This window comes from Oncorhynchus kisutch, linkage group LG5 (assembly GCF_002021735.2).
Source record: "Oncorhynchus kisutch isolate 150728-3 linkage group LG5, Okis_V2, whole genome shotgun sequence".
NCBI classification, from domain to species: Eukaryota; Metazoa; Chordata; class Actinopteri; order Salmoniformes; family Salmonidae; genus Oncorhynchus; species Oncorhynchus kisutch.
Genome location: NC_034178.2, coordinates 26090750 through 26116302, shown reverse-complemented (window position 1 = coordinate 26116302; position 25553 = coordinate 26090750). Strand labels below are relative to the sequence as shown.

The 25553-nt window shown below is 44.3% G+C and overlaps 1 protein-coding gene and 1 long non-coding RNA gene across 8 annotated transcripts in view; one reads left to right on the top strand and one right to left on the bottom strand.

Annotated features, from left to right (window-relative positions):
* Positions 1–25553, top strand: part of LOC109890808 (kinesin-like protein KIF21B) — a 113628-nt gene that overhangs the window by 60988 nt on the left and 27087 nt on the right. For 5 of the 7 annotated variants that reach the window (XM_031824735.1, XM_031824734.1, XM_031824733.1 and 2 more), the window contains exons 3-22: positions 1294–1476; positions 2989–3138; positions 4506–4637; positions 6831–7088; positions 10191–10306; positions 12375–12570; positions 13233–13422; positions 13765–13828; positions 14045–14278; positions 14746–14981; positions 15317–15505; positions 15678–15877; positions 16126–16233; positions 16577–16767; positions 20306–20413; positions 21032–21197; positions 21376–21579; positions 21673–21774; positions 22458–22623; positions 22734–22794. In XM_031824735.1, coding sequence (XP_031680595.1) covers positions 1294–1476; positions 2989–3138; positions 4506–4637; positions 6831–7088; positions 10191–10306; positions 12375–12570; positions 13233–13422; positions 13765–13828; positions 14045–14278; positions 14746–14981; positions 15317–15505; positions 15678–15877; positions 16126–16233; positions 16577–16767; positions 20306–20413; positions 21032–21197; positions 21376–21579; positions 21673–21774; positions 22458–22623; positions 22734–22794 — 3254 coding nt within the window. Of the gene's footprint in view, positions 1–1293; positions 1477–2988; positions 3139–4505; positions 4638–6459; positions 6743–6830; positions 7089–10190; positions 10307–12374; positions 12571–13232; positions 13423–13764; positions 13829–14044; positions 14279–14745; positions 14982–15316; positions 15506–15677; positions 15878–16125; positions 16234–16576; positions 16768–20305; positions 20414–21031; positions 21198–21375; positions 21580–21672; positions 21775–22457; positions 22624–22733; positions 22795–25553 lie in introns of those variants that run through there. The other 2 variants (XM_031824737.1, XM_031824736.1) reach the window with 2 other exon arrangements.
* Positions 4356–6325, bottom strand: LOC116374188 (uncharacterized). The gene is made up of 2 exons (XR_004209986.1): positions 5498–6325; positions 4356–4632 (listed from the first exon to the last, which is right to left on the bottom strand). It is a non-coding gene; the product is annotated as an uncharacterized LOC116374188 (long non-coding RNA).

Here is a 25553-nt window from a genome sequence, read left to right as displayed (position 1 = left end):
GGAAGACCCATTTGCGACCAAGCTTAACTTCCTGACTAATGTCTTGAGATGTTGCTTCAATATATCCACATAATTGTCCTACCTCATGATGCCATCTATTTTGTGGAGTGCACCAATCCCTCCTGTAGCAAAGCACTCCCACAACATGATGCTGACACCCCCGTGCTTCACGTTTGGGATGGTGTTCTTCGGCATGCAAGCCTCCCCCTTTTACCTCCAAACATAATGATGTTCATTGTTGCCAAACAGTTCTATTTTTGCTTCATCAGACCAGAGGACATTCTCCCAAAAAGTACGATATTTTCCCCCATGTGCAGTTGCAAACCGTAGTCAAACTTTTTTATGGCTGTTTTGGAGTGGATTCTTCCTTGCTGAGCTGCCTTTCAGGTTATGTCGATATAGGACTTGTTTTTACTGTGGATATAGATACTTTTGTATCTCTTTCCTCCAGCATCTTCACAAGGTCCTTTGCTGTTGTTCTGGGATTAATTTGCACTTTTCGCACCAAAGTACATTTATCTCTTGGAGACAGAACGCGTCTCCTTCCTGAGTGGTATGACGGCTGCGTGGTTCCATGGTGTTTATACTTGCATACGATTGTTTGTACAGATGAAGGTGGTACCTTCAGGCATTTGGAAATTGCTCCCAAGGATGAACCAGACTTGTGGAGGTCTACAATTTTTTTTGCTGAGGTCTTGGCTGATTTCTTTTGATTTTCCCATGAAGTTAAGCAAAGAGGCACTGCGTTTGAAGGTAGGCCTTGAAATACATCCACAAGTACACCTCCAATTGACTCAAATTATGTTAATTAGCCTATCAGAACTTCTAAAGCCATGACATAATTTTCTGGAATTTTCCAAGCTGTTTAAAGACACAGTCAACTTAGTGTATGTAAACTTCTGACCCACTGGAATTGTGATACATTGTGTGATACATTGAATTATACAGTGAATAATCTGTCTGTAAACAATTGTTGGAAAAATTACTTGTGTCATGCACAAAGTAGATGTCCTAACTGACTTGCCAAAACTATAGTTTGTTAACAAGACATTTGCGGAGTGGTTGAAAAGCGAGTTTTAATGACTTGCCACTTCAACTGTATTACTTAATTCCATTATTTTACTTTTAGATGTGTGTGTTGTGAATTGTTAGATTCTACTGCACTGTTGGAGCTTGGAACACAAGCATTGATTTGATTTGAATGCACTGACTTGAAGTGACCAAATTGTGATGTGTGTGTGTGTTATAAATAATGTGTGTGTGTGTGTGTGTGTCTCTCTCTCTCTGTTTCAGACAGGCTCAGGGAAGACCCATACCATGGGGACAGGGTTTGACATGAACGTGCAGGAGAAGGACCAGGGTATCATCCCGCGGGCTGTTCGTCAGCTGTTCCTGGGCATCCAGGAGAGGAAGACACAGGCCCAGCAGCAGGGCACACACCCTCCAGAGTTTAAAGTCAGTGCACAGTTCCTAGAGGTAAGAACCCACACACATACAGTAGGCAGGCACCATCAAACACACGCAGTAGCAGCAGTAGCCCCTAGAGTGGGATATTGTATCATGCACGCACACACAGACACAGACAGACGCGCGCGCACACACACAGACACATGAACGCACACACAGACACAAACGCACAAACACAGACACACACACTCGCACGCACACACACAGACGTGCTCACACAAACAAACAGACACGCACACACAGACACATACCACAACACGCACAAAGATGCGCACACACACACAAATACCACCCAGTTTTTTGGGCCACCCACCCAGTTCAGAGGAGATGAAAATCTCTCTAGTATAAAATATTGTCATCCAGGGACGCATTGTATGTTGTCATTTGTCATTCTTGCCTTTGATTGAGTGTGTGGATGTGTGTGTATGTATGTGTGTGTGTGTGTGAGGGTAATATGAACTTTAACCAGATGTGAAGGGGATGCAGGGATCAGCCCTGGTGAAGCTACAGGACGTGACATTGTGATGACAGCTGAAACAGGAAACAGGATCCTGACGACTGATCTGATGTTGGTCATCAGCTGTGACGTTACCCAGAATGAGAATATGAACAGACAGACGTTTGGGAGACATGAGCTTATATGTGTCATTGACATTAACTGGCTGTAGCAGGAGGTGCCTGGTACACACTCAGGTGTCTGGCTTGTAGTGAAGTAATATTTAATATACAGTATATGTATAATACCAGTCAAAAGTTTGGACACCTACTCATTCAAGGGTTTTTCTTTATTTTGACTTTTTTCCTACATTGTAGAATCATAGTAAAGACATCGAAATAACACATATGGAATCATGTAGGAAACAATAAAGTGTTAAACAAATCAAAATATATTTTATACTTGATGACAGCTTTGTACACTCTTGGCATTCTCTCAACCAGCTTTTGCTAGCTGCTGCTAGCGGCTTTTCCACATTCTTGAAGGAGTTCCCACATATGCTTAGCATTTGTTGGCTGCTTTTCCTTCACTCTGCGGTCCAACTCATCCCAAACCATCTCAATTGGGTTGAGGTCAGGTGATTGTGGAGGCCAGGTCATCTGATGCCGCACTTCATCACTCTCCTTCTTGGTCAAATAGCCCTTACACAGCTTGGAGGTGTGTCCTGTTGAAAAACAAATGATAGTCCCACTAAGCGCAAACCAGATGGGATGACGTATCACTGCAGAATGCTGTGGTAGCCATCCTTGTTAAGTGTGCCTGTCGTTAGTTCAGGTGTAGGCTGTTTGTCCGGTCATTGGGTTATCAGTACTGATGATAAAAAGACGTTGGCCAGGGTTAATGTGTGTGTGTGTGTGTCCTGTGAAGTGGGAACTTCTGAGTTGACTCTTGACCTCTCACAACCTTTAACCTTATTGCTTCCTAAAGGTCAGAGGTTATGTAGTACACCATTTGATCCTTGCCCTTTCATCGCTCACTGTCTACTGTGTGTGTGTGTATTTAATGTATGTGTGTGTGTATTCCAGCTGTACAATGAGGAGATCCTAGATCTGTTTGACGGAGCCAGAGACCCAGACTGTAAGAGCAGGAAGTCTAATATCAAGATCCATGAGGATGGCAGCGGCTCCATCTACACCACCGGAGTCACCTCACGACTTGTCAACTCAGAGGAAGAGGTGTGTGTGTGTGTGTGTGTGTGTGTGTGTGTGTGTGTGTGTGTGTGTGTGTGTGTGTGTGTGTGTGTGTGTGTGTGTGTGTGTGTGTGTGTGTGTGTGTGTGTGTGCGTGCGTGCGTGCATGGACCAAACTTTGCGCTATGACTGGGCGATATGGACAAATTCACGATATGGGAGATTTACGATACACTGTATATCTTGATTTCAAAATTCTCAAAATAATCTATGTTGTACAGTTCAAGGTGAAATACACCTCATTTCAAACAGTTGGCAATTTACTAATGAATTCAGGGCGTGTGAAATTATACCTAGGATAAATATAAGCCTTCCAGAACCATAAGACCCACTGATTTTATCAAAATTGTTTTACCTGATTTTGTTGTTGTTGCAGTAATCACTGATCTGGCTTTCAAGTCTGTCTATGAGAATGCCCTTTTTGTTTCAAATATCACCAGAACCATGCATAATGCACATTCACTAATAATGAGAAAAATCTTGCAGCAGGCATTATATAAAATGAACACAGGTTTCAAACAATATCTCAAGCACAAGCCCACATGCTAGTGAGCTAGCCAGCTAATCTTTATATTTCAAGTTTTTCTATCTTGGATCTATTTGCTATTTGCTAACTTTGGCTTAAATGCTGCTAGCGGTACATAGTGCTGCTAGCGGTACATAGTGCTGCTAGCGGTACATAGTGCTGCTAGCAGTACATAGTGCTGCTGGCGGTACATAGTGCTGCTAGCGGTACATAGTGCTGCTAGCGGTACATAGTGCTGCTAGCGGTACATAGTGCTGCTAGCGGTACATAGTGCCACGTGAAACAAACTGAGCACACATTTACCAGATTCAATGTTCATTGATACTCCTTTTTGTAGTATTGTCTTCTCTGCTCACAATATGAGGAGTTGAGACATAAAAAGGGTCTCATTAGAAAGGTTAACTTCTCTAGCACAGTAAAATAATTTCTCAATGTGTTTCGGTGTCCATATGACCGATTCTGGACCAAACTTCAATTGCAAATAGTGAGAGAGGAAATAAGTGATCTCTCATCTTTGTTATTGCGAGTGGCAGGGGGAGCGTCTTGGTGTGTGTGGGAGGGGCTTGGTGTGTGTGTGTGTGTGTGTGTGTGTGTGTGTGTGTGTGTGTGTAAACGGGAAGGTACACAGTCACAGCAGAAGGAGCAAAGGAGATCAGAAAGATAACATGACAACAAGCGGACATAAATGCTCGTAAAAAAACGAAACATTTAATAAAAACTAGGTTATTGCGAAACAGGCATTTGGAATATTGCGCTAAAACATACATTCAAATGTGATGTATTGCCCAGCCCTAGTGTGTACAGTACTAACAGTTTGTGTATTACAGCTGTTACAGTGTCTGAAGCTGGGAGCGTTGTCTCGTACCACGGCCAGTACCCAGATGAACGCATCTAGTTCCAGATCTCACGCCATCTTCACCATCAACCTCTGTCAGATGAGAGTCTGTCAACAAACTGAGGTAGGGTTGGAGGGAGGGAGAGAGAGAGGAGGGCGAGGGAGGGAGTTATGGATCAGAGAGGGTAGATACAGTGCTTATAGAAAATCTACACCCCCTTGAACTTTTTTCACATTTTGTTGTGTCAGTGCCTCAGTTTCATGCATTTAAAATGCGTTTAGTTTTTCTACGTATCTACACACCATATGATTTATTTTATTTTTTGTGAAAATAATGCTGTATTAACAGTGATAGCAATGCGAAATGTCATTCTGAGAAAACATCACTAATGTTACACACAGTTGATACACGTCGATTGCCGTTTCTTCCCCATCACTGTCATCAGAAGACTCTACAATGTCTTCAATGAAAATGTTTTTGCCTAAATCAGGGTCCAAGAGAGCCAGCATGGCACAAACGTCCTCCAGAAAGTAGTCCATCACAACTTTTTCCCACTGAACTTTGTCGATAGCGCCTGATAAATTCAGCAACATATTTGCAGTTCTCCATGGCTAACTTTATATCTTTTGAAAAAAAATGCCATAGAAAGGATTATGTATGCATAATGAGCAGCTCATTTAAAGACACAAGATGCTACACCGCAGACCAATCTGAAACTCATCTCTCTGCATGTCCAGCCCACTCATTATCTCAGCCAATCATAGCTAGCAGGTTTTGGCTAAACCAACTATGCTCGTAATTTAACAACTTGATTTATATTTACAGATGGCATACAAGTTTGTTATTAAGGCACATGAAAGTTAACATGTTCTAGAAGGCATTTCTGCCCAAAAAAGCATATATATTTTTAACGTTCAAACGGCTCTCCTGTGAAGTCGTGACTTGCGACATACACCTAGTTTCCTGAAACGGGTCACATTTACCTTTTTATTCCTTAGCCACTCCACTGTAGCTTTGGCCGTGTGCATTGGGTTGTTGTCATGCTGAAAGGTGAAATGCTGTCCCAGTTCCAGCTTTCTTGCAGAGCGCGTAGCAGGTTTTCCTCTAGGACTTTTCTGTACATTGCTCCATTCATTTCCACTTCTATCCTGATAATTCCCTGGCGATGAGAAACATCCCCATAACATGATGCTGCTACCTCCATGCTTCACAGTAGGGATGAGTGTTCTTTGGGTGATGTGTTGCCTTTGCTCCAAACGTATCGCTTTACATTCAGGTCAAACAGTTACATTTCTGTTTCGTCAGAACACTACACTTTTTGCCACGAGGCTACAGAATCAAGTGTTTTTTTTTACATACTTCAAATGCGATTCCAAGTGGGCTTTCCTGAGTAATGGATTCCTTCTTGCCACACTACCATACATGCAACATTTGTGGAGTGCTTGGAATATTGTTGTCACATGCACACTTTGACCAGTCTCGGCCTTAAAAGCCTGGAGCTCTTTGAAAGTTTCCATTTGACTCTTGGTAACCACTCTAATCAGTCTCCTGCTTGCTCGGTCATCCAGTTTGGAGGGACGGCCTGAGCTCCGCAGGGTATCGGTGGTGCCATACACTTTCCACTTCTTAACAATAGTCTTGACCGTGCTCTGAGAGATATTCAAGGCCTTTGAAATCTTTTTATACCCATCCACTGATCTGTGCCTTTCCAGAACTTGGTCCCGGATTTCCTTTGAAAGCTCCTTTGTGCTCAAGGTTGAGTTTTTGCTTTGCAATTCACTACCCAGCAGAGGGGAACTGCTGAATTTATCCCGAAATCATGTGAATCACTACAATTTAACACAGGTGGAGGCCAATTAACTTGGTGTGTGATTTTGAAGGTAATTGGTTACACTTGAGCTAATTTAGGATTATTATTACAAGGGAGGTGGACACTTATCCAACCAAGATATTTCTGTTTAGATTTTTCTAAAGTTAACCTGGACTCTTTTTTTTCACTTGGAAGTTGTGGAGTAGGATGTTTAGATCAATGGGGGAAAACTATTTTAATGCATTTTAATTCCAGGCTATAAGGCAACTAAAGGGGAACATTTTGAAAGGTAGTGTAGACTTTCTATAGGCACTGTTGATGTATTGACTGAGGGAGAGACGCAAAGAGAATAAATTAAGGTAGAAGAGGGGAAAAGAGGAGTGAAGAGGAGAACGTATCAGACCGAGTGACAAGTAAAGTAATGACAGTAATACAAATAATTAAAACGTTTGAATGAAGTGTTTGTTGATAATTGTTCACTAATTGTGGTCTCTCTCTCTCTCCAGGAGAATGGTGAGGTGAACGGAGGTGTAAATGGAGGTGTGATTGGGGAGGTGAACGGAGATGAAAATGGAGGTGTGATTGGGGAGGTGAACGGAGAGGTGAATGGTGTTGGTGGAGATGGAGGGTCTATTACCAAGCCTGAGTATGAGACTCTGATGGCCAAGTTTCACTTTGTGGACCTAGCTGGATCAGAGAGACTCAAACGCACCGGAGCAACGGGAGAACGGGCACGGGAGGGCATATCCATCAACTGTGGACTGGTGAGAAGTGTGTTTGTGTGTGTGCGTGTGCTGCCGCTTCCAAGGAGCAGGACACTAACCCGTACGCTTATAAGAAATCCCACTAGGCCCTCCGACAAATCATCAAACAGGCAAAAGCATTAATAAGATTGAATCCTACAATACTGCCTCTGACTCTCGTCGGATGTGGTAGGGCTTGCAAACTATCACGGATTACAAAGGGAAGCCAAGCCGTGAGCTGCTTAGTGACTAGAGCCTACCAGACGAGCTAAATGCCTTCTATGCTCGCTTCAAGGCAAGCAAAACTGAACAATGTATGAGAGCACCAGCTGTTCCGGACGACTGTGTGATCACGTTCTCCGTAGCTGATGTGAGTTAGACCTTAAAACAGATTAACATTCACAAGGCTGCATGGCCTGATGGACTACCAGGACGCATACTCAGAGCATGTGCTGACCAGCTGTAAAGTGTCTTCACTGACATTGTCAACCTTTCCCTGACCCAGTCTAAATTAGCTACACTTTTCAAGCAGACCACAATAGTTCCTGTGCCCAAGCGGCCCTTCTGGCCCTTCTTTGGACACTGTGCTAACAAACCTTCAAACGAGCTTCAATGCCATTCAACACTCCTTCCATTGCCTCCAACTGCTTTTAAATGCTAGTATATGCTCTTTTACCGATCCCTGCCCGCACCCGCCTGCCCGACTAGCATCACTACCCTGGATGGTTCTGATCTAGAATATGTGGACAACCACAAATACCTAGGTGCCTGGTTAGACTGTAAACTCTCCTTCCAGACTCACATTAACAATCTCCAATCCAAAGTTAAATCTAGAATCAGCTTCCTATTTCGCAACAAAGACTCCTTCACTCATGCCGCCAACATACCCTCATAAAACTGACTATCCTACCGATCCTTGACTTTGGCGATGTCATTTACAAAATAGCCCCCAACACTACTCAGCAAACTGGATGTAGTCTATCACAGTGCCATCCGTTTTATAACCAAAGCCCCATATACTACCCACCACTGCGACCTGTATGCTCTCGTTGGCTGGCCCTCACTACATATCCTTTGCCAAACCCACTGGCTCCAGGTCATCCTTAAGTCTTTGCGAGGTAAAGCCCCGCCATTTAATCCAAGTAAAAATTCCATGTCTTAGGTCAATTAGGATCACCACTTTATTTTAAGAATGTGAAATGTCAGGATAATAGTAGAGCAAATTATTTATTTCAGCTTTTATTATTTAATCACATTCCCAGTGGGTCAGAAGTTTACAGACATTAAATTAGTATTTGATAGCATTGCCTTTAAATTGTTTAACTTGGGTCAAACATTTCGGGTAGCCTACCACAAGCTTCCCACAATAGGTTGGGTGAATTTTGCCGCATTCCTCCTGACAGAGCTGGTGTAACTGAGTCAGCTTTGTAGGCCTCCTTGCTCGCACACACTTTTTTAGTTCTGCCCACAAATGTTCTATATGATTGAGGTCAGGGCTTTGTGATGGCCACTCCAATACCTTGACTTAGTTGTCCTAAAGCCATTTTGCTACAACTTTGGAAGTATGCTTGGGGTCATTGTCCATTTGGAAGACCCATTGGCGACCAAGCTTTAACTTCCTGACTTATGTCTTGAGATGTTGCTTCCTCCCTGCTCTTCTGCATTTGCACACACTGTACATGGCTCTTTCTATCTTTTCTTTTGTGTTATTGACTGTATGTTTGTTTATGTGTAACTCTGTGTTGTTGTTTTTGTCGCACTGCTATGCTTTATCTTGGCCAGGTCGCAGTTGTAAATGAGAACTTGTTCTCAACTAGTCTACCTGGTTAAATAAAGTGAAATAAAATAAATGGCTCACTAGACAATGCTACTTTAAATAATGCCCCTTTAGTAATGTTTACATATCTTACATTACTCATATCACATGTATATACTGTATTTTATACCATCTATTGCACCTTGCCTATGCTGCTCGGCCATCGCTCATTCATATATGTACATATTCTCATTCACCCCTTTAGATGTGTGTGTATTAGGTAGTTGTTGGGAAATTGTTCGATTACGTGTTAGATATTACAGCACTGTCGGAACTAGAAGCACAAGCCCTTCGCTATACTCACATTAACATCTGCTCACCATGTGTATGTGACCAATAAAATTTGATTTGATGAAATGCTTAGAAAAGCTGGTCATGGCTCACATCAACACCATCATCCCAGACACCCTGCACCCACTCCAATTCGTATACTGCCCCAACAGATCCACAGATGACGCAATCTCTATTGTACTCCACACTGCCCTTTCTCACTCAGACAATGGGAACACCTACGTCAGAATGCTGTTCCTTGACTACAGCTCAGCATTCAACACCATAGTGTCCTCCAAGCTCATCACTAAGCTGAGGACCCTGGGACTGAACACCTTCCCCTGCAATTGGATCCTGGACTTCTTGACGGGTGGTGTAGGTAGACAGGTGTTGGTGTAGGAAGACAGCAACACATCCGCCACGATGAGCCTCAACACGGGGGCCCGTGCCGGGTTGCGTGCTTAGTCCCCTCCTGTACTCCCTGTTTATCCACGACTGCTTGGCATGACTCCAACACCCATCATTAAGTTTGCCAACGACACTACAGTGGTAGGCTTGATCACTGACGATCAAGTTTCTTGGTGTCCACATCACTAAGGATCTATCGCGGTCAGTCCCAACACAGCTGTGAAGAGGGCGTGAAAACGACTCTTCCCCCTCAGGACACTGAGAATTTGTCATGGGCCCTCAGATCCTCAAAACGTTCTACAGCTACACCATTGAGAGCACCATTGTCAAAATCCTGAAGTATCCCTTTAATCCAGTAATTCTTTTGAAACTACTGATCCTCTGGGCCTGAATCGTGCTCTCTGGTGTATTTTAGACGTTGAGAGTGGGCTCCTGTGACTGGATATGTTCTTTAATAATATTTGTTTTGCCTCTCTGTCCCCATGTGGGCCCCTTCATTAATCTCTCTCTCTCTGTGTGTGTGTGTGTGTGTGTGTGTGTGTGTGTGTGTGTGTGTGTGATGATGTTGTGTATGTGTTTTAATTGGTGCTGAGAAACGTGATGATGATGGTTATGAGTATGTTTTCTAGCTGGCTTTGGGGAATGTGATCAGTGCTCTGGGGGACCAGGCTAAGAAAGGAGGACATGTTCCCTACAGAGACTCTAAACTAACGCGCCTACTACAGGACTCACTGGGAGGAAACAGGTAACACACACACACGTACAGTACCAGTCAAAAGTTTGGACATACCTACTCATTCAAGGGTTTTTCTTTATTTTATACCATGTAGAATAATAATGAAAAAGTGTTACATTTTAGATTCTTCAAAGTAGCCACCCGTTGCCTTGATGACAGCTTTGCACACTCTTGGCATTCTCTCAACCAGCTTCACCTGGAATGCTTTTCCGCCAGTCTTGAAGGAGTTCCCACATACGGTGAGCATTTGGTGGCTGATATTCCTTCACTCTGCAGTCCAACTCATCCCAAACCATCTCAGTTGGGTTGAGGTCAGGTGTTTGTGGAGGCAAGGTCATCTGATGCAGCACTCCATAACTCTCCTTCTTGGTCAAATAGCCCTTACATATGCTTCACGGTGGGAACTACACATGTGGAGATCATCCGTTCACCTACTCTGCGTCTCACAAAGGCACGGTGGCTGGAACCAAAAATCTCAAATTTGGATTCATCAGGGCAAAGGACAGATTTCCACCAGTCTGATGTCCATTGCTCGTGTTTCTTATCCCAAGCAAGTCTCTTCTTATTATTGGTGTCCTTTAGTAGTGGTTTCTTTGCAGCTATTCGACCACAAAGGCCTGATTCGTGTAGTCTCTTCTGAACAGTTGGTGTTGAGATATATCTGTTACTTCAACTCTGAACCATTAATGTGGGCTGCAATTTCTGAGGCTGGTAACCCTTATGAACTTATCCTCTGCAGCAGAGGTAACTTTGTGTATTTATTTCCTGTGGTGGTCCTCATGAGAGCCAGTTTCATCACATCACTTGATGGTTTTTGAGACTGCACTTGAAGAAACTTTCAAAGTTGTTCTGTATTACCAACCTTACCTTGTCACAACACAACTGATTGGCTCAAACGCATCAAACAAGGAAAGCAATTCCACAAGTTAACTTTTAACAAGGCACACCTGTTAAAACATCTTAAGAATCGGTGTCCCGCTAGCGGGACAACTTCCAGTGAAACTGGAGGGCGTGCAATTCAAATAAATAATAATAAATATTCTGGATTTTAAACATTTAGGTACATATAAGTGTCTTATATCGGCTGAAAGCGTAAATTCATGTTAATATAACTGCACTGTCCGATTTACAGTAGCTATTACAGCTAAAACATGCCATGCGATTGTTTGAGGACGGCACCCCACATCTAAATATTTTTCCACCGGCACAGGTTTCATACATTCACATATAACAATTAAATATTAACTTACTTTTTGAAAATCTTCCTCTGACTTGTCATTCAAAGGGTCCCATCTATAACATGTAGTGTCGTTTTGTTAGATAAAATCCTTTTTTATATCCCAAAAAGTCTGTTTAGTTGGCACCATCGATTTGAGTAATCCACTCGTTCAACTTGCAGAGAAAGGAATCCAAAAATCTACCCCTAAACTTTGTTTCAACAAGTCAAAATACTTTTCTATTTACTCCTCAGATACCCTAAAATGTAATCAAACTATAATATTTATTTCAGAAAGAAGTATGTTCAATAGGAAACCAATTTAAGCAGGTGCAGAATGTCTTCATGGCGTGCACAAATACGAATTTCCAAGACTGTGTCCTTCTACTAAAACTGTTATTTCTTATTAGTTTTTGAAGTTATTCGCCTGAATCTAAGAAGTTTTAATTGAAAGGCATTCCAGGTGACTACCTCATGAAGCTGGTTGAGAGAATGCCAAGAGTGTGCAAAGCTGTCATCAAAGGCAAAGTTTGGCTACTTTGAAGAATCTCAAATATAAAATATATTTTGATTTGTTTAACTTTTTTTGGTTACTACATGAATCCATGTGTGTTATTTCATAGTTTTGATGTCTTCACTATTATTCTACAATGTAGAAAATAGTAAAAATAAAGAAAAACCCTTGACTGAGTAGATGTGGTGTCCAAACCTTTGACTGGTACTGTACATGCATGCGCGCACACACACACACACACACACACACACACACACACACACACACACACACACACACACACACACACACACACACACGCACACACACACACGCACTAGCATGTCGTATTCCTTTCCTCTCTCCAGTCGTACGTTGATGATCGCGTGTGTGAGTCCGTCGGACCGGGACTTCATGGAGACCCTGAACACACTGAAGTACGCCAACAGAGCCAGGAACATCAAGAACAAGGTGGTGGTGAACCAAGACAAGACCAGCCAACAGATGTCTGCCCTGAGGGCTGAGATTGCCAGGCTACAAATGGAACTTATGGAGTATAAAGCGGTGAGGAGAGATGGAGGGATAGCAGGAGGGACAGAAGTTTGGGATTGGGGGAGGGAGGGAGGGATGGGGTAAGGGGGGGGGGGTAGAGAGAATGAGGGAGGGATGGAGTCGGGGAGCGATGGGATAAAGGGAGAGAAAAAGGGAAATGGATAGAGATAGGAGGGCGGAGAGGTTGGAGGATGGAGAAGTGGGAGGAGGGACCAATGGAGAGAGGAAGGGATGTCAGGACTTGGGAGAGAAAAAAGGTAGGAAGGATGGAGGGATGGAAAGAAGGAATGGAAAAATATCCCTTCCTCATGTTAAGCAACTTTAACCTTTGGCCTAGAAGATTACAGGAAGCATAGGGATGGTTTAGAGCAATAATGTGATTAAGAGAGAGTTAATGGTGCATAACCAATGGATGACCGTGTTGAGTTGTAGGAAAGATTCGTTCGGAGTTGGAGAGTAATGGAGCATGTGATTGGCTGAAATAATGTTGTCTCATTTATGATTGGCTGAGGTGTTAACCAGTATGTAAAGAAATAAAATGGAAAATGGGAATTTTTACCAACAAGTGATATAAAAATCAATATTCTCTTTGTTGGTTGAATGAAATGTCATTGTTCTGTATGTTTATTGGGGGAGATAAAATAGTCCTGTATGTGTATTGTCCCCCTCCCCAGGGTAAGCGTGTGGCAGGTGAGGACGGCTCGGAGTGCTTCAGTGATCTGTTCCAGGAGAACTCGATGTTACAGAGAGAGAACGACACGCTACGCATGCGAGTCAAAGCCATGCAGGAGACCATCGACCACCTCAACACACGGGTAACCACGCTCCTCGCCAACGAGGTCAGCACGCTGCTGGCCAAGTCGGGTAAGACCGAGAGAGGCGACGGAACACACTCTCCAATGGGATTGGCTGATTGTTGAAGATTGTGGCTGTCTGAAAACATTGATAGCTATTAAATCCTTTTTCTCTCCTTCCTTGTTTAATCAATTCCTACACATCCCTCTCAAGGCGCATTGGAGGAGAGGATCCAAGGTCCATCCATCCCTTAGACCTTCTCCTCCAATGAGCTTTGAGAGGAATTGAGGAGACTAGGATTTGACCGCTAAAAAGGCTTTCAGACACAGACCATATCATGTAGTTAATCTCTTATGTCTCAATGTGACCTCACGATGACCTGACTGTGAACTCTGACCTTTTGACCTCTAGGTGAGGGCAATGAGGAGATTGGTGCTCTGATACAGAACTATATCAGAGAGATCGAGGAGCTCAGGTAAGAGTCTGTAATGAGCTTTAGACTGAGCGGGGGGGAAAGCAGTTCACGGAGTTGCAGCTCACTGTGTTTTGCCGTTACTGCACTGTTCATGGAGTTTGTATCTTTTTGTAGTTTGAAGAACTTTCAGATTATGTTCTGTATATACCGTAAGTGTTAAGTTTGACTGATGACATCTGTTTGTCTTCTTGTTCTCTCTACAACCCCCCCCCCTAGATCAAAGCTCCTGGAGAGCGAGTCGATGAACGAGTGTCTTCGTCGCAGTGTAACCCGTCTCTCCTCCCGCTCCCCGTTCACCAGCTCCTCCTCTCATAGCTCCACCCCAGGGCCACACCCCTTAGGCTCCTCCCCTTCCCTTTCCATGGAGGCGGAGATGACGGACGTGATTCGTCGAGCCAAGACGGACATCGAGAGGCTGAAGAAGAAGGAGAGGAGACAGAGGAGGATGAGGTAAGAGGAGAGGAAGAGGGGAGGAATGGGACAAGGATGGTAGTGGAGTAATGATCGCACAGTGACAAGCAGCTCTCACTGCCACTGGAGGGAGGGAGGGAGGGAGGGAGGGAGGGAGGGAGGGAGGAGAGAGAGAGAGAGAGAGAGAGAGAGAGAGAGAGAGAGAGAGAGAGAGAGAGAGAGAGAGAGAGAGAGAGAGAGAGAGAGAGAGAGAGAGAGAGAGAGGGAGATCAAGAGGTCTCTGCTAATAACTGAGTTCTCAATGTTCACTTGGCAACAGTCCCAAACTAAATCAGACAAATCAAATCAAAGGCACATGGTGTGTAAACAATATTAGAAATAGATTAATATGGTAAATAAATAATAAACTGCTTATTGGGTCACAGCTGTTATGAGCTGTGACTTCTCTCTCTACTTTGTGTGTGTGTGTCCTACTCTGATCCCGGGTCAATACGTTCTACTTGCAGCCCAGAGAAAGAGAAGGGGTTGAAGAAACGTGCGAAGCTTCATTCTCATGAGAACGGACATAATGGAGAAAACGGCCAGATGGACTCGGATGACAACTACACAGAGGACGTGATGTCACCTCTGCAGGAGGAGGAGAGCGGGTGTGAAGAGGAGGAGGAGGAGGAGGGGAGGGACGAAGAGGAGTTTGACAGTGATGAGAGTCTGGTGGACTCTGACTCGGACTCTGATGAGAAAGGTTAGTGGATGACAACAATGGCAGCGGCAGAAGTGTCTCCATTCCACTTCAACCTATTGACGTTGTGTACTGTCGCTTTGACAGGATTGATGCGAATCAGCAATATGGTGAAAGTACAATTTTGTCCTCTGTTTGGCTGTATGGTACTTTCACCATATTGCTTACCTGTCCAATCCTTTCAGATCTACAAGGAGTACCTAATTAGCATTAGGGCTAGGAGTTGATTTGGAATTTGCAACTGCCCCACTCTACTGTAACATGTCTGTCTTAGAGCCACAGTGTTCACCTCTTGACCCTTGACCTCTCTTTGCTCTCTGCCCTCTAACCCCCTGCAGCTAATTTCCAGGTGGATCTGGCAGACCTGACGAGTGAGATTGAGATCAAGCAGAAGTTGATTGATGAGCTGGAGAACAGTCAGAAGAGACTGCTGCAGCTCAAGCTACAGTATGAAGAGAAACTCATCCTGCTGCAGAACAAGATCAGAGACACACAGCTTGAGAGAGATAGAGTACTGCACAACCTCTGTGAGTAGAACTATGGGTAATGTAGGCACACAGGATGCCCTCAGTGAGTGGAGCGACTCATAGATGCTGAATAGACACGCTGCTCTCTGTCTCGATTGTACCACTTTCAAACAAACTCTCTTTCGTCTCCTTCTCTCTTCTATCTATCTTCCTCCCCTCTCTCCTCCTTCAGTGTCTATGGAGAACTACACAGAGGAGAAGGCTAGCAGGATTAAATCTGAGTATGAGAAGAGGCTGAAGGAGATGAACAGAGACCTGCTGAAACTGCAGGCAGCACAGAAGGAACACACGAGGCTACTGAAGAACCAGGGACGCTATGAACAGGAACTGAAGAAACTGCAGCAGGAGGTCAACGAGATGAAAAAAGCCAAGGTAAGGAGGAGGAGGAGAAGGAGGAGCAGGGAAGGATGTTAGCTCTGTAGGCTACATTAAGTGCATTTCTATTATATGCAGTGTTGAGACCTTTGCCCGTCCCCTACCCAATAAGTGAGACAAAGGAGTCAAAGCTAGGAAATGCTGACGTGAAGATCCGGGTCAACATTTATTCCTTGCCCCTCAATAACGCTCCGGGCACTGATGGTACTCTCCAGCTAAGTGCAGTGTGTCCTCCCGGTCTCCAGGTGGCACTGATGAAGCAGATGAAGGAGGAGCAGCTGAGGAGGAGGATGATGGAGGCCAAGAGGAACAGAGAGATCGCTCAGCTCAAGAAGGAGCAGCGACGACAGGAAGTATGTGTGTGTGTGTGTGTGTGTTTTTGTGCTGAAAGAAAGTACCTGCTTCACATGATAACCCCCCCTAGTAGACTGCAGTTTCTAAAGCCATCACCCTTCTGGTTACCAGTTGATCTCCAACTTTCTTATCAACCGCCCTGGGACTTGAACCTGCAACTTTTCAGCTATTAGTCTGCTTCTCTAATCCTTAGGCTGCCCTTGGATCTACATTTTTGTCTATTGTTAATGTATCTCTCTCTCTCTCTGTTTATCTGTTACCCATTTCCAGGTTACTGACATTGAGAAATGTATGGTTAATATACAGAATCACCCATATATTGACTGACCTCTCCCCTATCAGTACCAGATTCGTTCGTTGGAGAGTCAGAAGCGTCAGCAGGAGCTGGTACTGAGGAGAAAGAGCCAGGAGGTGACAGCCTTACGACGTTTGGCTAAACCCATGTCTGGACGTATGGCTAGACGACTACAGCCCCTAGACTCCGGAGCAGAACTGTCTGCCAGCACCACCTCCTCTGAACCAGAGTCCAACCGGTAGGTAGTGCCGCTATACAGAGGTTGTATCCCAAATGGCACCCCATTCTCTATAGTGTTAACATACACTGTAAAAATGGCCTGTTATTTTTCAACTAACTTTTCAAGTAACCTGTAAGTTACTGTAAAAAATAATAATAATAACTATGTTACTGTACCATATTTTACAGTATACTGTTAGTATTTTTATGGTATACTATTTTATGGTATACTAATAATGTTACCGTAATTGATTTACAGTACCAATAATGCTACTGTAGTTATTTTACGGTAACAAATACTCTTACTGTAAAGCCTTATTTGCATTTTTTTTTCAATTTTTCAATTCCTCAGCAATCCACAGGGAATTAACAGTAATTGTCTTAATATGTGCATGCTTATTAGTAACTGGAATAAGCAATGGTCTAAGACACTGCATCTCAGTGCAAGAGGCTTCACTGAAGTACCTGGTTGCATCACATCTGGCTGTGATTGGGAGTGCCATAGGGCGGCACACAATTGGCCCAGGGTCGTCTGGGTTTGGACCGGGGTAGGCCTTCATTGAAAATAAGAATTTGTTCTTAACTGAATTGCCTAGTTAAATAAAGGTTCATTAAAATAAAATAAATCATAAATGTGTCAAGTGGAGCTTCTGTTTGATCCTCATTACACACCACCGACCAACAAATATTCTTTACATCAACAACATAGGAATCACTACAACTTATTGTATGACCTCTTGTACACTATATTAGGCCCAGCCTTTGGAACTTTGTTTTTCCTAGAATTGGCCACAATATTGTGATCACTACATCCGATGGATCTGAATACTGCTTTCAAGCTCATTTCTGCAGATATTAGTAAAGATGTGATCAATACATGTTGATTTCATTCCTGTGCTGTTTGTAACTACCTTGGTAGGTTGACTATTAACCTGAACCAAGTTACAGGCACTGGTTACAGTTTGAAGCTTTTTCTTGAGTGGGCAGCTTGATGAAAGCCAGTCAATATTTAAATCACCCAGAAAAGCAAGTCTCTGTTGGTATAACATACATTATTAAGCATTTCACACATGTTATCCAGATACTGTCTGTTAACACTTGGTGGTTTATAGCTGCTTCCCACCAGAATGAGCTTTAGGTGAGGCAGATCAACCTGTAGCCATATTACTTCAATAGTATTTAACATGAGATCCTCTCTAATCTTTACAGGAATGTGGTTCTGAATATGAACAGCAACACCATTGGCATTTCTGTATTTTCTATAAATGTTATAACCTTGTATTTCTACCACTGTATCATCCAAGTGAGTTTCAGAGATTGTCAGAATATTTTTATTTTATTTATTTAACTAGGCAAGTCAGTTAAGAACAAATTCTTATTTTCAATGACGGCCTAGGAACAGTGGGTTGGGGCAGAACGACAGATTTGTACCTTGTCAGCTCTGGGGTTTGAACTTGCAACCTTCCGGTTACTAGTCCAACACTCTAACCTACCCTGCCGCCCCTTATGAATGTCATCTGTTACTAGCAAATGATTGATTTCATGAACCTACATATGTTTACCTGGGCTATTTTGAGCACTTTTCTTTATCTGTTATTTTACCAGGTATGTTGACTGAGAACATGTTCTCATTTGCAGCAACAACCTGGGGAATAGTTACAGGGGAGAGGAGGGGAATGAATGAGCCAATTGTAAACTGGGGATTATTAGGTGACCGTGATGGTTCAAGGGCCAGATTGAGAATTTAGCCAGGACACCGGGGTTAACACCCCTACTCTTACGATAAGTGCCGTGGGATCTTTAATGACCTCAGAGAGTCAGGACACCCGTTTAACTTCCCATCTGAAAGACGGCACCCTACACAGGGCAGAGTCCCCAATCACTGCCCTGGGGCATTGGGATATTTTTTTAGACCAGAGGAAAGAGTACCTCCTACTGGCCCTCCAACACCACTTCCAGTAGCATCTGGTCTCCCATCCAGGAACTGACCAGGACCAACCCTGCTTAGCTTCAGAAGCAAGCCAGCAGCGGTATGCAGGGTGGTATGCTGCTGGGGTACTTCCTTGTTTTCATTTTCATTCTTTACTGGGAAAGAATAGAAGTAGATATGCTCATGTTATTTATGTTAGTGCAGGATGAGCTGCAGACAGTGGACATCCTCCTAGACCACACCGCCTCAGTGCCAATAGTAGAGATCTGGTTCGTAGGCATATGATTACTGCATACAATAGCTGTAGGATCAGCAGAGGCATTCAGGGCAGTTAGATGGACATAAATGAAGTTACTTACATTGTGTCTACCAACGCCCCTGGTGTAATGTACATTTGCTGAAGCATTATGACAATTCTGCGTCACAATGGTAGGGATTAGCTGAGCTGGGCTTGGGTCATTTGATAAGTCATTGTCTCAACGCAGCCGTATATTGGATCAGGAACCCAAATGATTTGGATTGGATCCCGTCCTCCTTGTAAAACGTGTTTTGTTTCCAAAAGGTATCGAAATTGTCAACAAAAGTTACAGCCAGTTACAGCCAATAATCACGTAGCCAGTTGTGAAGAAAAATAATCCTGCTAAAGGGTTCAATGCCACTATTCAGAGAGGGCACAGGGTCAGATATGATGGGTCTTCTATTAGTGTCTAGCAGAGAGTCAATAAGCTCTTTAACATCCAGTTTAAACTGTTCAGAGCTGCCCTTCATCGTGTCATTAAAACCCACATGGACTATGATGGAAATCAATTCTATGTCCCGACGTAGTACATTCGGGAGCAGCTTAGTAATGTCATTTACTCGAGCTCCGAGATAGGACATTGTTCTTGCAGCAGGGACGGTCATATTTCTTTCCACCCATGACTGTATTTGTTAGTGACAGAGACATGGTTGTTGGCTTCCTTCATTTTCAGTTCTGTGGCCTTCACTAAGTGAAAATGGTTTATTTGTATGACTTGCCTTTCTGACTGTACATTTATAATATAAATGAAGTGCTACAAACAAATGAATGCAGATAAAATAACCAAACAGGTAGCAATTAACTGAGATATTACTTACATTTATTATAATAATTAGCAAAAAAAAACAAAGTATCTTGCTTCGGAGTATGTGCTTTGTTTTGGTTGCCTGTTTGCTTTAAGTGTCGCGTTCTGCTTTGAATATTCGCAAATACAGTAAGTGAACCGCTACTGGGTTTTATGTAGCATATTCTTTTACGGTAATGTCCAAAATACATCAAATATTTCCCGTCCATTGAATTTCTTCATTCAGTTCATACAGTATGAAGGAAGTCTGTTGATTATACAGCAATTTACCATGACAATTACAATATTGTTTTTAACAGTGTAGGAAATAGGTTCCAGTGTGTTTTTGTTAAACACAACTTTTGTTTGATATAAACACAACTTTTTTTAAACTTTCTTCCGTTTCATAGTTTTGTGTTGGTTGTTTTATATTGTGTTTCAGTTGAAATATAACTTGGTTTTATAATGTACAATTACTTGTTGAAGAAAATAAAGTCAAATATCTCCTCTCTCTGACTCTCTCTCCCTTTAACTCTCTCTCTCAGGACCACCTCAACCAAAGTGTCGAACATAGTGAGACAGTGGAACACCAAGATGAATGGCTACCTGGGAGAGAGCGAGGGGATTACCACCAACGGGACACAGGTTGTTGGGTAAGTCATGGCAGGGAGTGTGTGTGCCGTAGATTGTCAGGTCAGATGCTGAGCAGGGACTGGTGTGTGTGTATCTGGTGTGTGTACATGTTTTTGATGCTTGGCCAGGTCAGAGAAAGGATGTGTGTGTGTGAGAGTGACAATGTGAGACTTGCGTGTGTGTGTGAGTGTGCGCGTGTGTGTGTGCCTGCGAGCCTGCAAGGTCAGATTCAGATTAGGTATGACTCTGTTGACATTTACTTAGCCAAGGCTTTCATCAGCTTCAATAAAGTTTTATTCAATTTTACAAAGCCATTTATCGAATTCCCTTCAAAATGAATTGACAGGAGTGACTTACTTAGTCTGATCACCTCTCTCCTTCCTCCTCTTCCTCCCTCTCCTTCCCTCCTACTCTCTCCTTTCTTCCCCCACCTCTACCTATCCCCCTCTTTCCCTCGCTCCTCTACCTTCTCCCTCTCTTTCGCCCCCCCTCTCCTCCTTCCTTCCTCACTCCCTGCTCCCTTCCTCTCTCTCTTCCCCTACTCCAGCAGCAGCACTAAGGATTGATATAGCTGTGAAATGATTGACAGTTGACCTGTATTGTAACGTCCCGAACTGTATCTTTCTCTGTCTGTGCAGCAGTAGGACGCGTGTCCAGCAGCGCAAGGGTGTTCTCGTGGGCAGCAGTAGTTTCTCCAAGGCGGCCCGTCAGAAGTGGCAGACTCTAGAGAGGAGGATCCTGGACATCGTCATGCAGAGGATGACCATCACCAACGTCGAGGCCGACATGGACCGACTCATCAAGGTACTGTGATGTCACTTCCTTTGCACTCTAGGGAGACTCCCTCTTAACTTTTAGTGCATTGCGATGCACTTGCGAACTCATTATTGCTGACTTCCTTCACAACATGCGTCATTCCTCTCCGTCTGTTAATGATCTGGCTAACATGTTTTTTTCTTTCTCTCTCTTGTGTGTGAGACAGAAACGAGAGGAGCTGTCTGTGCAGCAGGAGGCACTCTTGCGTAAAAGGCAGGTGCTTATGGCTGAGGGGGAGGGGCCTGACGGGGAGGACCGCCTAGTCCAGGAAATGAACGAGGACATTGAGGTTCTGAATGCAAACATCGACTACATCAACGACAGCCTATCAGACTGCCAGGCAACCATCGTTCAGATAGAGGAGACCAAGGTGAGAACACATGCACACACATTAGTGTAAAATGTCCTAGTTCTGGTGTACGGAGCTCTGTGTGGCCTACTGAAGCCTGGGTGTTTCCTACAGGATGAGCTGGACTCGGTGGACACCTCAGTGGTCATCAGCTCCTGCTCTCTGGCTGAGGCTCGACACCTCCTGGACCACTTCCTCAAGGCCTCCATTGACAAGGTAACTAACATGGGCCACGACCCAGGACCATCTGGTGGCTACAGTAGTTCATAGTTTATAGTCCAGATATACCATAACACACACACTCCAAACTAATGTCTACTGAACATTCTCAACTTGGAAATAGTCCCTATCAGCTCCTCATCAGTTTACAATTATTTTGGCAAATGTTGTGCAAGTGGACACCCGTTTCAGGGAGGGTTGGCCAGTAGTTTATCTCTCGTGGAAATATTCTGCGTGTAAGCTGAGAGAATCAGTCGGGACTGAATGGGATGTGTAGTATAACGAGCAGCATTAGTTCCGGTGTTTGGTTTTTCAGTCACTGGTTATATGGACAAATCGCTATTTCGCAGGTGTTAGCATCTTTTGATTTTGAAGGGGAGGGGACATTCTTGCAAAACTTAACTTGCAAAAGAGAGATGGGTGGAGCTCCTCATTCTGGTTCCGCTCCTCTTTCTAGTATTTCCTGATTTCTTCTCTTAACATGTATGGACCCAGAATTAAAGTCTCACGTGATTGGTCAGCTGCTCGATTAAGTTCTGGGTTAAACAAGGTTAGCCAGAAGTAGTTAATAGCTGTATAGTTGATATATGCCCCCCTCTGCTGGTCTTTCCAGGGACTGCAGGAAGCTCAGATCACTTGTAGTAATGGTGTTAGTAACTATTGTGTGTGTGTGTGTGTAGGGTTTACAGGTGGCTCAAAAGGAGTCTCAGATCCGTCTGTTGGAGGGCCAGCTGAGACAGACAGATATGATTGGCTCTGCCCATAACCACATCATCCTGGACGCGCTGAGAGAAAAGGCTGAGTGTATCCCCGAGCTGCAGGCACTCATACACAACGTACAGCAGGGTGAGGACACGCACCTAGCATGCACACTCACTCACTCACTCACTCACTCACTCACTCACTCACTCACTCACTCACCTACTGTTTCTTCATGTTTCTATCTGTGTTCACAGAGAATGGTTATGTTAGCACCGACGAGGAGCCTTTAGAGTTTAGCCAGGCCTCTGACGGCAGGTAAGACTATGCGATCCGCTTCTGGGGCCTCATTTATAACAGTTGCGTAAATGTAACACTAAATGTCTACGTGCGCCATTTCTGAAAAGACTGTGCACGCACAAAAATCTGGAGATTTATTCACTTGGCGCACACCATACATATGCATATTTCCCGTTCTAAATCAGACCTGACGTTAGTGCGCGTGTGAACAAGCATCATAACTCCGCCTGAGTTAAAACACCCATAATTCACCTTTTTATGGTGACAATAACACCCTTATTTGCTCTACACTTTGGAAGTATTGGAATTAGGCCGAGACAGTATCTAAAGCAAATGGCAACGGTGAACTTGATCAAATGTCTTCTCTTGCAGTTACATTTGCTTCATCTGACCCTTTCAAATTGTTGGTGACCTGTAAACCGGTCGTTTGAATGCAGTAATGTTTGCATTCACTTTGGTTGAGGTGGTCCTGATCTCTTGGCTACATAGCTGATGCACGCTGGACTGTCCATTAATCACGGTACTCCATTCTGCTTGTTTGTTTTATCTGTTGGCCCCGTTGCCTAGTCTACGCCATTTTACCTGCTGTTGTTGTGCTAGCTGATTAGCTGTTGTCTCACCTACTGTTTTAGCTAGCTTTCCCAATTCAACACCTGTGATTACTGTATGCCTTGCTGTATGTCTCTCTCAAATGTCAATATGCCTTGTATACTGTTGTTCAGGTTAGTTATCATTGTTTTAGTTCACAATGGAGCCCCTAGTTCCACTCTTCATGCCCCTGATAACTCCTTTGTCCCACCTCCCACACATGCGGTGACCTCACCCATTACTACCAGCATGTCCAGAGATACAACCTCTCTCATCATCACCCAGTGCCTGGGCTTACCTCCGCTGTACCCGCACCCCACCATACCCCTGTCTGCGCATTATGCCCTGAATATATTCTACCATGCCCAGAAACCTGCTCCTCTTATTCTCTGTCCCCAACGCTCTAGGCGACCAGTTTTGATAGCCTTTAGCCGCACCCTCATACTACTCCTTCTCTGTTCCGCGGGTGATGTGGAGGTAAACCCAGGCCCTGCATGTCCCCAGGCACCCTCATTTGTTGACTTCTGTGATCGAAAAAGCCTTGGTTTCATGCATGTCAACATCAGAAGCCTCCTCCCTAAGTTTGTTTTACTCACTGCTTTAGCACACTCTGCTAACCCTGATGTCCTTGCTGTGTCTGAATCCTGGCTCAGGAAGGCCACCAAAAATTCAGAGATTTCCATACCCAACTATAACATCTTCCGTCAAGATAGAACTGCCAAAGGGGGAGGAGTTGCAGTTTACTGCAGAGATAGCCTGCAAAGTAATGTCATACTTTCCAGGTCCATACCCAAACAGTTCGAACTACTAATTTTGAAAATTACTCTCTCCAGAAATAAGTCTCTCACGGTTGCCGCCTGCTACCGACCCCCCTCAGCTCCCAGCTGTGCCCTGGACACCATTTGTGAATTGATCGCCCCCCATCTAGCTTCAGAGTTTGTTCTGTTAGGTGACCTAAACTGGGATATGCTTAACACCCCGCCAGTCCTACAATCTAAGCTAGATGCCCTCAATCTCACACGAATCATCAAGGAACCCACCAGGTACAACCCTAACTCTGTAAACAAGGGCACCCTCATAGACGTCATCCTGACCAACTGGCCCTCCAAATACACCTCCGCTGTCTTCAACCAGGATCTCAGCGATCACTGCCTCATTGCCTGTATCCGCTACGGAGCCGCAGTCAAACGACCACCCCTCATCACTGTCAAACGCTCCCTAAAACACTTCTGTGAGCAGGCCTTTCTAATCGACCTGGCCCGGGTATCCTGGAAGGACATTGACCTCATCCCGTCAGTTGAGGATGCCTGGTCATTCTTTAAAAGTAACTTCCTCACCATTTTAGATAAGCATGCTCCGTTCAAAAAATGCAGAACTAAGAACAGATACAGCCCTTGGTTCACCCCAGACCTGACTGCCCTCGACCAGCACAAAAACATCCTGTGGCGGACTGCAATAGCATCGAATAGTCCCCGTGATATGCAACTGTTCAGGGAAGTCCGGAACCAATACACGCAGTCAGTCAGGAAAGCTAAGGCCAGCTTCTTCAGGCAGTAGTTTGCATCCTGTAGCTCCAACTCCAAAAAGTTCTGGGACACCGTGAAGTCCATGGAGAACAAGAGCACCTCCTCCCAGCTGCCCACTGCACTGAGGCTAGGTAACACGGTCACCACTGATAAATCCATGATTATCGAAAACTTCAATAAGCATTTCTCAACGGCTGGCCATGCCTTCCGCCTGACTACTTCAACCTCGGCCAACAGCTTCGCCCCCCCCCCCCCGCAGCTCCTCGCCCAAGCCTCTCCAGGTTCTCCTTTAACCAAATCCAGATAGCAGATGTTCTGAAAGAGCTGCAAAACCTGGACCCGTACAAATCAGCTGGGCTTGACAATCTGGACCCTCTATTTCTGAAACTATCTGCCACCATTGTCGCAACCCCTATTACCAGCCTGTTCAACCTCTCTTTCATATCGTCTGAGATCCCCAAGGATTGGAAAGCTGCCGCAGTCATCCCCCTCTTCAAAGGGGGAGACACCCTGGACCCAAACTGTTACAGACCTATATCCATCCTGCCCTGCCTATCTAAGGTCTTCGAAAGCCAAGTCAACAAACAGGTCACTGACCATCTCGAATCCCACCGCACCTTCTCCGCTGTGCAATCTGGTTTCCGAGCTGGTCATGGGTGCACC